This window comes from Trachemys scripta, chromosome 15, assembly GCF_013100865.1.
Source record: "Trachemys scripta elegans isolate TJP31775 chromosome 15, CAS_Tse_1.0, whole genome shotgun sequence".
Taxonomy (NCBI): domain Eukaryota; kingdom Metazoa; phylum Chordata; order Testudines; family Emydidae; genus Trachemys; species Trachemys scripta.
The window spans coordinates 28369623-28384159 of NC_048312.1; the positions used below are offsets into that span (position 1 = coordinate 28369623).

At 54.6% G+C, this 14537-nt stretch overlaps 1 protein-coding gene across 1 annotated transcript in view; it reads left to right on the forward strand.

Moving 5' to 3' along the window:
- LOC117888239 overlaps window positions 1–14255 on the forward strand; it is a 41841-nt gene extending 27586 nt beyond the window's left edge. The window contains exons 2-6 of the mRNA XM_034791468.1: window positions 8923–9048; window positions 10562–10874; window positions 12839–12977; window positions 13454–13549; window positions 13968–14255. Of these exons, the coding sequence (XP_034647359.1) occupies window positions 8923–9048; window positions 10562–10874; window positions 12839–12977; window positions 13454–13549; window positions 13968–14173 (880 nt within the window). The 3' untranslated portion in view covers window positions 14174–14255. The remainder of the gene's footprint in view (window positions 1–8922; window positions 9049–10561; window positions 10875–12838; window positions 12978–13453; window positions 13550–13967) is intronic.
- Window positions 14256–14537: the final 282 nt, after the last annotated feature.

Here is a 14537-nt window from a genome sequence, read left to right on the forward strand (position 1 = left end):
TGTTAAGGGCGTTTTGAATTCCAATCCTGTGCTCCAAAGTGCTTGGTGTCATTTGCAAATTGTAGAAGCATGCTCTCCACTCCATTTTCCAAATCCTGAAGGAAAATATTGAATACTACCGGCCCCCGGACTGATCCCTGCCGGACCCACTAGGTACACCCTCTCCGTTGGACAGCCAGACATGGAGAAGGGCTCTTGGAGTCTGGGCTTTCAACCAGCTCTGCACTCACATTTCACTGATTACATCTAGACCACATTTCCCTCGTTCGCTTGTGAGAATGTCCCATGGGACTGTGTCAAAAGCCGTAGAAACACCAAGAGAGATCACATCTACTGTTTACCCATCTCCACTAGGCCTATAACCCTGCCAAAGAAGGAGCTAGGATTGGTTTGGAATGATCTGTTCTTGACAAGTCCATGCTCACAGGATCCTGCATTCACTGGCCATGGCCAAACCACCCGAGTCTTTTCTTACTAATCAGCATTCCCAGGAATGACATAGCAGCACGATTTAACACGTGCACTGTCTTGCCATCTGATTTATACCTTATGGAAGCCAACCTCAGCCATGCCTGGCAGGGCACTCCAGGGTCTTACAGTGAACACGCGTGGTGGGTCTCTAGGAAGGCAGCTCTGTGGCCAGTCCCTGTCTGGAACAGAGACCCGACCCGCTAGCAGCAGCCCGGCACAAGGTGTGCATGACACTGCCCATTTGGTTTAGCACAGTAAGTGCCGGGCTTTGCAGGGCGAGGATGGGAGGGGGAGCAGGGAGAGCAGTGCCGGAGCCGGGACTGGGTGGGGAGGCCAGAAGAGGGGGTGGTGGGGGAAGGGTGGCTGATGCCTTTCAAGGGGCAGAGGGACACAGTCATCTGGGGATATCGCATGGCAGCAAAAGGGGTGAGAGCAGGAGCAGGGCTGGGGGAATGGGTGGGACGGGGATGGTGATGGGGTTACAGGCCACACACAAAGGCTAAGGGAGCGATGGAGCAGGACTGGGCCGCGAAGGATGCCTCCCCTCCCTGCAGCTGCAGAGCATGCTCCAAATGGGGGCCCTGCTCCAAAGGGGCCTGAAAGCCAGTGCGGGGAGGGAGAGGAGAGGCTGGCTGCAGGGAAGCAGTCCTGGGACAGCGATCCCCAGGAGAAGGGTCTGGACTGTGGGTCAGACCCAGCCGAGCAGGGGCCTGACCCTTTTCCCGCCCCTGCTCCCAGACGAAGGAGACTAGCTGGGCACTGAGAAGGGAGCTGGCGAGCACCAGTGACTCTCAGGGCTGTTGGGAGGCACTGGGAACGCCCTGCGGGGGCAGGGGACTGGGACCATGCCCCAGCTGAACAGAGAGCGGGGTAGGTAGGAAGGGGCCCAGGGGAGGCTGCTCTGATGTATCAGCAAGAGGAGACTCAGACTCTCCTCTCCTCACCCCATCCCCCCTGGGCCGGGACTCAGTGGGGAGAGAGGGAGGGCCTGGGTCCCCCCCACCCCATCCAGCCAGGAGAACCCGGGGAGCACTGGGGACCGATGGAGGCCCATGGAACACCCAGCAAGGCCAGCCGCGGACTTTGCGACAGCTGAGCCACGCCCTGCCCACTAGGCCTGCTGGCCCCCAAGTGACGCCTGCTACGGGGTTATTTCTCTTCAGGGGGCTCTGGGTCCTGATCTCCCCCTTTGCCACATGTTCTGCAGTGCGCGCTGCTGGGGCAGACCTCCTCTCTCCGCAAGGCGAGGAGAGCCGCCGGGTTTTCCACTTGAAAGGTTTTCCCTTCGAAGCAGCTGCCCAGGACTGAGAGCGGCAGGCTGCACCCTGGATCTGGAGGGACTGACGGAGGAAGGCTGGCCGTGCTCTAGACCAAGCCCTGGTGGCGGCGTTAGTGCAGCAGACAGGCAATACAACGTTAGGCTGTGGGAGGGCAGAGGAGTTATGGGGTGGGATCAGGGATGGCGCTGGTGTTACTAACACAAACGCTGGGCGCTAGGGTGCAAACTGCTCTCTGGATCTCCAGTCCGTGTCGGGTATGTTGCATCCGAAGAAGTGAGGTTTTTACCCACGAAAGCTTATGCCCAAATAAATCTGTTAGTCTTTAAGGTGCCACCAGACTCCTTGTTGAGTCTGTGTCAGGTTATTTCCCAGAACATGATCTCAGATGATAGTGGTTTCCCTGTCATTCCAGACTGTGACTTTCCTGCTGTAACTGCACAAGGCAGAGAGGAAGCCCAGCCACATTCGTCATCTCCAGACAAAGCAGAACCCGAGGCACAAACACGTAAGGGGCTGCACGAAATTACAAATCAGGCGTTGCAGGAATAAAACCCTCCAGAAAAAACAATGAAACACTAGCAAGAGAATATGACAGGAGCTCTGGAGCAGCCCCCTGCTAGTGCAGTACCAGCCTCTCCCAGTAGGTGGTGCTGCAGGAGCACTGACTGCGGGAGCCCCCAGGGATTCCAGTCCCAGCCTCTCCCAGGCAGAAGGGTGGTAGAAACACTGGCTGTGGGGAGCCCCCGCTACTTCCAGGGTTCATTTGGAGGGGGGAGGGGGAATGTGAGCTTCTACCATCCTCCACCCAGAACCAAAACCCATCCAGCTGTGAGACTGAAGTGAGCTGCCACTTGCATAGATTGTGCAGCTCTTCCTTGTATGCTTGTCCCTCTCCTCTGCTGAGCTGTGAAATGGTTATCGGTGTTGGCCCTTTAAATTGTCACCTTCAGAGAGTCAGCGTTTGCCCCCCTTCCTGTGAATGTGAACATGGAATCCCCGCCCCTCAGAGCTGTTGTTTCCGGCTGTCGGCAGACTCAGGCAGACATCGCAGCATCAGGTTCACCTGGGTCACGTTTTGAAGTTGATCTTTGAAACCACGGGAGCTGCAGGCTTGATTTTCTTTTATAAATGAAAACTTTTATGTTGAAGCACAAGATTCCACCACAAGGGAAGGGACTGGGGCATTGACCCAAATCCGACTCCAGCCTCTCCCAGCAGGACGAGCTCATGGGGAGTGGGGCAGGAGCACTGGTGGTGGGGGAGCTCCGAGTAGCTGCAACCCCAGCCTGTCCTAACAGACACCCCACTCTGCATGGAAAACCTGTGCTAAGGGAATCCTGCCAGCGCAGGGTGGGGAGACCTGTGCTGTGCTGAGCTTCAGCGCCCAGCGTGTGAACGCAACGGCCTTATACCAGGTGTAGAAAAAATAAATACCACTGGAGAGAGACAGTTGAAATATATGGTGTCATCTATGTAGTTGTTATTATTTTATTCTTATTAATTTGTATTACAGTAGCACCTAGGAGCTCCAGCCATTGCCCAGGACCATAGGCGTGCACAGCACATTTCATTAGGGTGTGCACCCAGGGAATTTTTTTTTTTTAAAGGCGAACATCATAAAGGTTAGGGGTGTGTGAGGGGGTGCGGGGTGCAGGAGGGATGCGGTGTGCAGGAAGGGGCTCAGGGCAAGGGATTGGGGCAGAGGAAGGGTGCGAGGTGCGGCAGGGGGCTCAGGGCAGGGAGGTGGGGGGCAGGGTGCAGCAGGGGGCTCAGGGCAGGGGTTGGGGTGAGAGGTGCAGGAAGGGGGCTCAGGGCAGGGGATTGGTGTGCAGGAGAGGTGCGGGGTGCAACGGGGGCTCAGGGCAGGGACTTGGGGGGCGGGGTGCAGGCAGGGGGCTCAGGGCAGGGGGTTGGGGTGCAGGAGGGGTGTGAGGTGCAGGCAGGGGGCTTAGAGCAGGGAGTTGGGGTGCATAGGGGTGCAGGTTGCAGCAGGGGGCTCAGGGCAGAGCTTGGGGTGCGAGGTGCAGGCAGGGGGCTTAGGGCTGGGAGTTGGGGTGCAGGAGGGGTGCGGGGTGCAGGAAAGGGGCTCAGGGCAGGAGATTGGTGTGCAGGAAGGGTGTGAGGTGCGTCAGGGGGCTCAGGGCAGGGAGTTGGGGGGTGGGGTGCTGTAGGGGGCTCAGGGCAGGGGGTTGGGGTGCGAGGTGCAGGCAGGGGGCTCAGGGCAGGGAGTTGGGGGGCGGGGTGAAGGAGGGGTTTGGGGTCCGGCCCGGCACCGCTTACCTGCAACGGTGCACTCCCTGCCGGCCTGCCCTGGCCCCACGCCGCGCTACTCACCACGTCCCTGCATGGCCCCTGGGGGGGTGGGGCAGAGGGCTCTCCCCCAAAGCTCCCGTTAGCCGCGGTTCCCCGTTCCCGGCCAATGGGAGCTGCGGGGGGGTGGTACCTGGAGCAACGCACGGAGCCCTCTGCCTGCCCCCCACCCCCGGGGCCCCAGGGACGTGGTGCGGTGCCGGCCGATTCTGAGAGTGGGCGGGGCCTGCGGCACCACGGGGGGCAAATCCCACGGGCCAGATCCAAAGCCCTGAGGGGCCGGATCTGGCCCGTGGGCATTAGGGTGTGCCTGGGCACACCTGGCACACCCCGTGCGCGCGCCTATGCCCAGGACCCAGTGTGCTAGGCACTGTACGTTATTAGGTGTGTTATGGTAGTACCTAGGTGGCTCAGCTGTGTCTCCCTTGGGCCTGTGAGGGCTGCTCTTTGGCAAGCTGTCAGCACTGGCCCTGTCTCCCCACTGGCTGGACAGTAAGCAGTCGCGGTGGCCTGGACCAGAGCTGAACACAGGCCCTGATTCCTGCCCCAGCCTGGCCATTAGTGAAACACCCGCCCGCACTAGCCCTCCACCCACTCTTTCCCTGGGGATAGGACTGGCACAACCCCCTCCAGGATAGGACCAACCTGCTGACTCCCCCACCGCATTCACCCGCCACAGGCAGCCACAGCCTCAGTGGGATGGCGGAACAGGGGATGCTGTGTTAAGCTTACTTTGTGTCCCCTCCCCCACGTTTTTCTGACATAACCCCAGTTCTCAAGCGTGAAGGGCAGCCAGGGAGGGAGCACAAAGATGCTGGTTTGAAAATGGCTCAAGTGGGCGCTGGAGGGTGGCCAAGTAGAGGTGGGGGGCAGCAGCTCGAGAGTGAATGAGAGGTGAGAGGTTCAGGGGGGACAGGCCATGAAAGGCCTTGAGAGTGAAGACAAGCAGCTTACGTTTGATGTCAGAGAGGAATGCACAGAAAGGGGTGACGTGGCCAAAGCCACGGGCTCGCAGAGCGCAGCAGCACGCTGAATAGGTATGAGCAGGGCGAGCCAGCATTAGTCAAGGCCAGCGAGAAGGATGTTGCAGTAACTGAAGGGAGCCTGAGCGAGAGTTTGAGTTGTGTGGATGGACAGGAAAGACTGGACTTTAGAGATGTTCTGCAGAAAGAATCTGCATGACGTGAGGACCTAGAGAGAGGTTGGATCGAAGATGACACCCAGGTTATGGGCCTAAGTGACAGTCAGGGTGGATGTGATGTCCAGAAGGACGAATAAAGCAGGTGGTGGGGGGAGGGAAGATTAGGAGCTCTGTTTTAGCCATTGAGAGGTTGATCTGACAGCTAAACATCCACAAGGATACACCGTCAGAGAGACAGGCTGAGAGATTAGTGTGGCCAGAAGGAGACAGGTGTGGAGCAGAGGTAGATCTGAGCGTGGTCAGCGTTGGGACAGTTGTTGAATTTGTGTTTGCGATGAGATTACCCAGAGGTACAGTGCTGGGGACCAAGGACAGAGTCTGTGGAACCCCCACAGAGAGCTGTGGGGAGGATGAGGAGGATGCTCCAAAGGATGCGTTGAAGGAGCGATTAGAGAGGCAGGAGGAGAACCGGGAGAGGACAGAGTCACGGAGGCCCGGGGAGCACAAGATTTCAAGCAGAAGAGCCTGTTCAAAGGCACCTGACAGATCAAGAAGGCTGAGGCCGGAGCACTGGTTCTGAGCTTTGATTAGGAAGAGGACATCAGAGACTTGTGTGAGGGCGATTTCAGTGGAGTGCCAGGGTGGACACTGGCCTGGCCAGGGCCCAGGGTGGAACTGAGGAAAAGGAACTCCAGACAGAGATTGTAAAGCGCGTGTTCACTGAGGGTGGGGATGGAAAGGAGAAGAGAGATGGGGCAGTGACTGGAGAGGCAAGTGGGGTCAAGGTGCGTTATTAAGATGGGAGGAACTGAAGCATGTTTATATTGTGAAGGGAGAGAGTTAGAGGAGAGTGAAAGGCTAAGGAGGTGAGTAAGGGAGGACATGAGGGTGGACGTGCAAGAGATCAGGAGCTGGGATGGGGTCACTGGGACAAGTGGAGGGTTAGAGGAGAACAGAAGATGGGAAACTTCTGCGTCCATGACAGGGGAGAAGAAGGAGAGAGTGAGGAGGAGGAGAAGAGGGAAGGGAAGGGAGCTGAGGGGAGGGGGAAGGTCACACAGTATTTTGTCAATTTTCTCTTAGAAGAAATCGGTGAGATCCTGTGCAGAGAGAAGTGGAGGTGGGAGAGGGGAGGGTTTCAGGCGTGAGTCAAAGATGGTGAAAAGGCAGGTGGGATTGTGGGCGTGCAGTTAAGTTAGGTTGGAGGAGTAGAGGTATTCAGGTAGGACAATGGCGGACCTGAAGGAGGAGAGAACACATTTGTAGGAGGAAGTCACCCTGGCTGCAGGATTTCTGCCAGAGACGCTCCGCAGTGCGAGAACAGGAACGGAGGAAGCGGGTGTTGGGGGTGAGCCAGGGCTGGGGGTCGGCAGGGCAGACCCTACAGTGGGAGAGAGGGGTAAAAGAGTCCAGCATGGAGGAGAATGAAGCACGGACAGAATCAATAGCCATTTAATGGAAGAAAAGAAAGAGGGCAGGGAGCAGAGAACCGAGAGCAGACAAGAAGTCATCAGCACTGATGGACTGAAGTCAAGGAGAGGCCGAGCGACAGGGCACGAGGGGAGGCCGATGGGTGATACTGAAAGAGACCCAGTGATGGTCATACAAGGGGAACTCAGTACCAGGAGATCAGAGAGAGAGCAGTGCTTGGTGCAGAGCAAGCGGAGTGAATGGTCCATGGGTGAGTGGGAGCACTGAACCAGGGCTGCGGGTTGAATGCAGAAATGAGGGTGAGGAAATGTGCAGCTATAGGATCGGATGGGTCATCAGTTGAAGCCACTGAGGATGAGTATGGGGGATTGTGAGGCAAGGAGGAGAGAGCCAAGGGTTGAGCTCAGACAGGAAGGCTGATGGAGAGGAGCTGGATGGACAGTAGACAGCAGCAGCATGGCGGGAAGAGGAGAGAGGATGAAGTGCTGTTTCGAGAGGAGACAGAAGGGGGAGGAGGGAGGGAGGGTTTGGAAGTGGCAGGAACAGGAGAGGAGAAGCCCAACACTCCTGCCCTGCTCTGATCTTGGTGGGGGACGTGAGAGAAGGGAAAGCCTCTGTAGGAGAAGGGGGCTGCAGGGCTAGAGTCAGACAAAGGGATCCAAGTCTCTGTGAGAGCCAAGGGAGAGAGACACAAAATGGTCATGGATGACTGTGATCTTTTTAGCTATCCAGATACAGCACAAAGAAAATGCAAAAAGAATTGTGGCTGAGCTTAGAAATTCCACCTTGTCAAAGAAAAACTGCGAGCGGTTAGGGGTTGCTTTCTGACAGTCAAAGTCTTGGGAGATTAACAGTTCCAGCTGGGACACGGCTTAGCTTGGAAGAAATCATAGAATCTCAGGGTTGGAAGGGATCTCAGGAGGTATCTAGTCCAACCCCCTGCTCAAAGCAGGACCAATCCCCAACTAAATCATCCCAGCCAGGGCTTTGTCAAGCTGGGCCTTAAAAACCTCTAAGGAAGAAGATTCCACCACCTCCCTAGGTAACCCATTCCAGTGCTTCAACACCATCCTAGTGAAAAAGTTTTTCCTAATATCCTCCCCCACCGCAACTTGAGACCATTACTCCTTGTTCTGTCATCTGGTACCACTGAGAACAGTCTAGATCCATCCTCTTTGGAACCTCCTTTCGGGTAGTTGAAAGCAACTATCAAATCCCCCCTCACTCTTCTCTTCTGCAGACTAAATAATCCCAGTTCCCTCAGCCTCTCCTCATAAGTCATGTTCTCCAGCCTCCTAATCATTTTTGTTGCCCTCCGCTGGACTCTTTCCAATTTTTCCACATGCTTCTTGTAGTGTGGGGCCCAAAACTGGACACAGTACTCCAGATGAAGCCTCACCAATGTCGAATAGAGGGGAATGATCACGTCCCTCGATCTGCTGGCAATGCACCTACTTACACAGCCCAAAATGCCGTTAGCCTTCTTGGCAACAAGGGCACACTGTTGACTCATATCCAGCTTCTCGTCCACTGTAACCCCTAGGTCCTTTTCTGCAGAACTGTTGCCTAGCCACTCGGTCCCTAGTCTGTAGCAGTGCATGGGATTCTTCCGTCCTAAGTGCAGGACTCTGCACTTGTCCTTGTTGAACCTCATCAGGTTTCTTTTGACTCAATCCTCTAATTTGTCTAGGTCTCTCTGTATCCTATCCCTACCCTTCAGCGTATCTACCACTCCTCCCAGTTTAGTGTCATCTGCAAACTTGCTGAGGGTTCAGTCCACACCATCCTCCAGATCATTAATGAAGATATTGAACAAAACCGGCCCCAGGACCGACCCTTGGGGCACTCCGCTTGAAACCGGCTGCCAACTAGACATGGAGCCATTGATCACTACCCGTTGAGCCTGACGATCTAGCCAGCTTTCTATCCACCTTATAGTCCATTCATCCAGCCCATACTGCTTTAACTTGCTGGCAAGAATACAATCAGCCATGCTGGGAACACAGCGATTGCAAGAATGGATCAGAGACAAGCTCCACCTGGCCCAGTATCCTCTCCCTGACAGTGCCCGGCACCAGAAGTTCCATTGTCACGAGGAGTCACCGTTATGAAGCCCCCTAGTTACTGGAACTCGCTGTCTTTCAGATCCTTCCAAAGGTAACGCCAGAGATTGTTCCAGGCACAGAGGAGAACAGGACTGCCTACAGGTAGGAGCTCCAGGGTGCCGCAGGACGTGGCCCTAGAAGCCCTGTCCAAGCCTGACGTCTGCGTTTTCATTGTGCCCCCCAGAGCTCGCATCCCCAGCGCTGGCTCCTTCCGCTGCTCCGAAACGGGGCTTGGCTTTGAGGTGAGCGCAGCAGTGACCGTCGAGTACGAATACGGCTCCTGGACGGAGAGTCTGAGCCCATCTGCCAGGCAGGAGTGGATGGTCGCCGGCCCCCTGTTCCACNCACACACACAATTCACAAACTGTTCAGGCAGAAACCCAAACAATCCCCGTTTCCCTCTGACTAGAGCCGTGCTTTCTACCTGCGCCTAAAGGCTACTTCTCTTAGGGTACATCTACACTACAGCGGGGAGTCGATTTAAGATACGCAAATTCAGCTACGTGAATAGCGTAGCTGAATTCGACGTATTACAGCCGACTTACCCCGTTGTGAGGACGGCGGCAAAATCGACTTCTGCCGCTTTTTGTCGGCGGCGCTTACTACCACCTCCGCTGGTGGAGTTAGAGCACCGATTCGGGGATCGATTGTCGCGTCCCGACGGGACGCGATAAATCGATCCCCGAGAGGTCGATTTCTACCCGCCGATTCAGGCGGGTAGTATAGACCAGGCCTTAGACTCCAACCGCTGGTACAGAATACTTAGTGACATGGGATTTCACAAGCACATCACCCCTGTGCTACCCTCAATCCATTGTCTTCCGACACAATGCCCTGTCGAGTGTAGGATCGCCTTATTTTAAAGGTGCTAAATGGTCATGGCAACGGACAGGTGAAGGATTTCAAGCACCACCGACCACTCTGCTCCTCTGGCACAACCAGATTGCACATTGCAAGGGTGACGCTTGTTTGTGCAGGAGCTAGAGCACGCTTGGGAGCCAGGTCAGGTCAGTGGAACAAATTCCTGCAGGAGCCAAGAACCACCACGCCCCTCCCCCGTCTGACCCACATGCTCAGCACACTGCACTGAGAAGTGCACAGGCCCATCAGCTTTTCTCGCTTCTTGAAATTTTATTTTCTTCCTTGGCAGGGGCGGCTCTAGTTTTTTTGCCACCCCAAGCACAGCAGACAGGCCGCCTTCGGCGGCTTGACTGCAGAAGGCCACTCCCGCGGCTTCGCCGTACCCGCCACCGAATCTGCAGGACCGGCGGACCTCTCGCAGGCATGCCGCCGAAGGCTGCCTGACTGCTGCCCTCGCAGGGACCGGCAGGCCGCCCCCCGTGGCTTGCCGCCCCAGTCAGGCGCTTGGAGCGCTGGTGCCTGGAGCTGCCGCTGTTCCTTCGGTACAGAATGCGCAGGTGCCATTAGCCTGTTTCTCTCTCCTTGGAAGGTCTCAGGTGGTGATGAGCACGGTATGAGCTCTGATTAGAACAGATGCACAGAGGATCCTCCACCTGGATTGCTGAATTACAGCAGTATGGTGGCAGATCTGCAGTCTAACGCGCCCTTCTCAGAACTGGAACCTGCTCTCCAGCTGCCTCGCCCCGGCCTCAGTGTTAACCCTTCAGACTCCCCAGTAAGGCAGGCTGGCCTAGGGCTTGCTTCACCCGGGAAGCTGGGGCTCTGCTGGGGGCAGAGAAGATCCTTAAATCCGGAGAAAGGGGGCGGGGTGGCTCTGAGGAATCCACGGCCTAGGTCTGTACATCTCTGCACAACGTGGGGCTCAGACATTATGGAGCATGAACCCACTGGGAACTCTGCAGCTGCTGGCAGGGCCCAGGGCACAATCTTAGAGAGTTGAGTGGCAGGGTGAGTGCCCTGGACGTGTGTTGGGAGGGTACTGTGGTGGATCTGAAGAGGAGGGTGTTAGAAAAAAACATTTTCAACCACGATGTTGATAGGTTTAGACTGATATTCACAGGCAAACAGCTGGAAGTTGCCAGGAGTCTGCGGCACCAAGGGCTGACCAATCACTGCACTGTCATCCTGGTTCCTCGCTGTAAGTGCGGGGCGATGATGGGAGGGTCAGCAGGGAGGGGAGTGCGGGAGATGCGACTGGATGGGGTGGCCAGGAGAGTAGGTGATCGGGGGGAGGAGGGAGAAGCTGCGTGCTGTTGTCCTTACGAGGGGCTGGTGACGGCCTTTACCAAGGGGACGGATCGGCTGAACTGAAGGAAAGCACAACCAGGATCGCTGAATGAAGAGCCAATGGATTTTACTGCCCAGGGCGCATCTCCAGGGAATGTCTGAGCTTTAACAGCATCCGGATCATTCCCGCAGGGAGACCCCCAGTGAGACCCAGAGCAACTCAGGGGGCCAGGCAGGGCCGGGGTGATCCTACTGGCAATTGCTTACCCAGGAGACTTTATGTGGGTTCTTTCTTAGATTTGTTATTTTGCCAAATAAAAGCCACCCAGGCTGATGGGCTGCAGCTGCTCTGTGTGGGTGGGGGTGGAAGAGAATGGCATTGGGGGGGGGGGGGGGCTGCAGGAAAGGGGAAGGGGTCACTAGGCACCCTGCTCCTAGGGGTGGGGGGAGGCCATGTCTGGACAGCCCACACATGTATAAAAGAGCTGCCAGAACATGCACACATGGGGCAGGTGGGAAGGAGGAACCTGGGCCTTGCCTCATCTGCATGGAGGGAGGGGCGAGAATGGAAAGCCCCTCCCCAGCAGTCAGGGTGGGGGGCAGTAATGCAGGATGCCCCATCCCCGCCGGGTGTGGGGATGAGAAGGTGGTGGTGCCCCCTCTTAGCAGCAGGCAGGAAGGTGCAGGGGAGGGGCAGAGCTCGGCTCCCAGAAGCCAGGAGAGGAAGAAGGAGGAAAACCTCTCCTCCCACAGACCAGGAGTGGGTTCCTAGGGATAGATTCCAAGGCCCGAAGGGACCATTGTGATCGTCTAGTGTCAGACCTCCAGTAGCACACAGGCTGTCGAACTGCCCCACAATAAAGCCTAGGGCGGAGCCTTTAGAAACAGCCAACAGCCAATCTTGGGTTTAAAATAGCCAGTGACGGAGAATCCACCGCGACCCTTGGGAAATTGTTCCGACAGTTAATTACTCTCACCGTTGTAAATTTGTGCCTTCTTTCATTATCTGGACCAGCTAAGTTAAAAATATCTAATTTTGGTAGCTTCTGTTCAGATCCTCCCGAGATACTAGAGGTATATGATGAGACTATGTTATCTGTTTATTCCCCAATTATGGAACAGAAATATTTATTGAACACTTCTGCCTTTTCTCCATTATTATTGATAATTCTACCATTTCCATCTTGTAATGGGCCAATACCATTGTCAGGATTCTTTTTCTTTTTAATGTATTTAAAAAACTCCTTTTTATTGTTCTTATCTCTGCCATAGATGTTGCCGTGTGTCCTTTTTCTTCCCTTAAGAATTTTCTACAATTCCTAACCTCTGATTTATATTCATTACTATCAGCTTTCCCTTTCTTCTGTTTGTTGTATTTTATTTTGTATAGCTGCCTTCACATCCCTCTAAACCAGGTTGGTTTTTTTTTTTAAAACCAGTACGGCCTTCTTTCTAAACTGTGCCTTTTTGGGCATCTAGTAAGGTGCTCTTAAATGATTCCCAATTATCATTCACATTTTTCTGATTAAATTCTTCCTCCCAGCTGATTTCTCTCATAATTGTTTTCAGCTTTGTGAAATTGGCCCTGTTAAAGCAGCAAGGATATATATTACCCGTCTGGACTTTGCTTTCATATTATAAATGGGATCAGATCGTGATCACTTGCATAAGGAGACGGTGGGATTGAATAGACACTCAGGTTCCACCTAGGAGGGGTGGGGTTTGTTCACTAGTGGGAGGAGCTTAGGTACTGTTTTCACCACTAACAGGCAGCAGCCCACCCCATAGTCTCTCTATCCAGTCAGAGCAGCAAATCTGCAGGGTAATAATTTTACGGGTCTCATCCTGCTGCCCCAACAGGCTAGAAATAGCAGAGCCCCAGCACCTCAGTAGGTGGGGGAGGGACAAAGCCATGTGAGACATAATATGACAGCAAAAGGCGCTGCGAGCAGGCGCTGAGAGCAGGACTGGGACAGTGGGGAAAAGGTGGGAGAGGGATACTTCTCCGCAGGGGGTTGAGGGTCCTGATCTCATTCTCCGATGTTTGTTTTGCAGTGTGCGGTGGTGGTGATATAAGCTCCCTTCCTCCAGGTAAGAAAAGCTGCCGTTTTTTCCCACTTTAAATGTTTTCCCTTTAAAACAGGGGAGAGAGCAACAGGCTGGATCCTGGGTCTGCAGGGACAGATCGAGGAAGGCTGGCTATGCTCTAGAGGACTGAATACAAAGTTAAGAGTCAAAAAATGGGCTCTCTTCCCCCACTCTGCCACTGATTTGCAGTATGGCCTTAGGTGTGTCACTGCCTCTCACCTCTACTCACTTCCCCATCTATAAAATGGAGACAGCATCCTAGACCAAGCCCTGGTGGCGGCGTTAGTGCAGCAGACAGGCAATACAACGTTAGGCTGTGGGAGGGCAGAGGAGTTACAGGGTGGGATCAGGGATGGCGCTGGAGTTACCAACACAAACGCTGGGCGCTAGGGTGCAAACTGCTCTCTGGATGTCCAGTGTGTGTCAGGTTATTTCCCAGAACATGATCTCAGATGATAGTGGTTTCTCTGCTATTCCAGTCTTTCACTTTCCTGCTGTAACTGGACAAGGCAGAGAGGAAGCCCAGCCACCCCATTCGTCATCTCCAGACAAAGCAGAACCTGAGGAACAAACACGTAAGAGGCCTCAAAAAATTATAATTGGGCAATGCAGAAATAAAACCTCCAGAGAAAACAATGAAACGCTAGCAAGAGAATATGACAGGAGCTCTGCTAGTGCAATACCAGGCTCTCCCAGTAGGAGGTGCTGCAGAAGCACTGGCTGTGAGGGAGCCCCCAGGTACTCAAGTCTCAGCCTCTCCCAGGCAGAAGGGTGGTAGAAACACTGGCTGTGGGGAGCCCCCGCTACTTCCAGGGTTCATTGCGAGGTGAGGGTAGACTGTGATATTCTACCATCCTCCTCCCACAACCAAGGGCACCAAAATCTTTGTTGAAGTGGGGAGGGCAATAGGTGCTGGAACTGGCTCTAGAAACGCAAATATCACCGGACAGACACAGTTTTTAATATGTGATGTTATCTGTGTTCCCTCTCTAGGAGAAGCAAGAAGAGCAGTGGCTGCGTGTAGATACTCTGCCGTGTTAAAGGGAAAATGCAAGAGGTGTGTCGGAGAGGTAAGGGGCTGTTTTCTCACAGTCAAAGACATGTCAGCTAGTTTAACAGTTCCCACTGGAGGACAGAAAGGAAATGTCACAATAATGGAGGTCAGGAGAACAGGAATTGCCAACCTGGATCAGACCTGAGTGAGCCTGTCTCTGAGCATGGCCACTGCCAGGTGCTCCGGAGGAAGGAGGCAGAACCCCACAGGAGGCAGTTGTGGGGTAATCTGCCCCCACATTAAGACTCATCAGGCTGAATTCTTCTTTTTAACGGTTCAACCATATCCGAGAACAGGGCTGGGGAATATATGTTGTTTTGCCAATGTTAAAAAATTCTGGTGACCTTTTCTTTGAACGGCTCTAGCACCCCGGCCTTTGGAGCTACTTAGGAAATGCCAGAAGTGAGGTCGTCTGTGCAAACTTAATTCACCCCCCTTGTGTACCTCCATTATCATACAGTCTTCAATTCCATGATCACGTACTGTTCTCTCCACCGACCCTCTGCCTT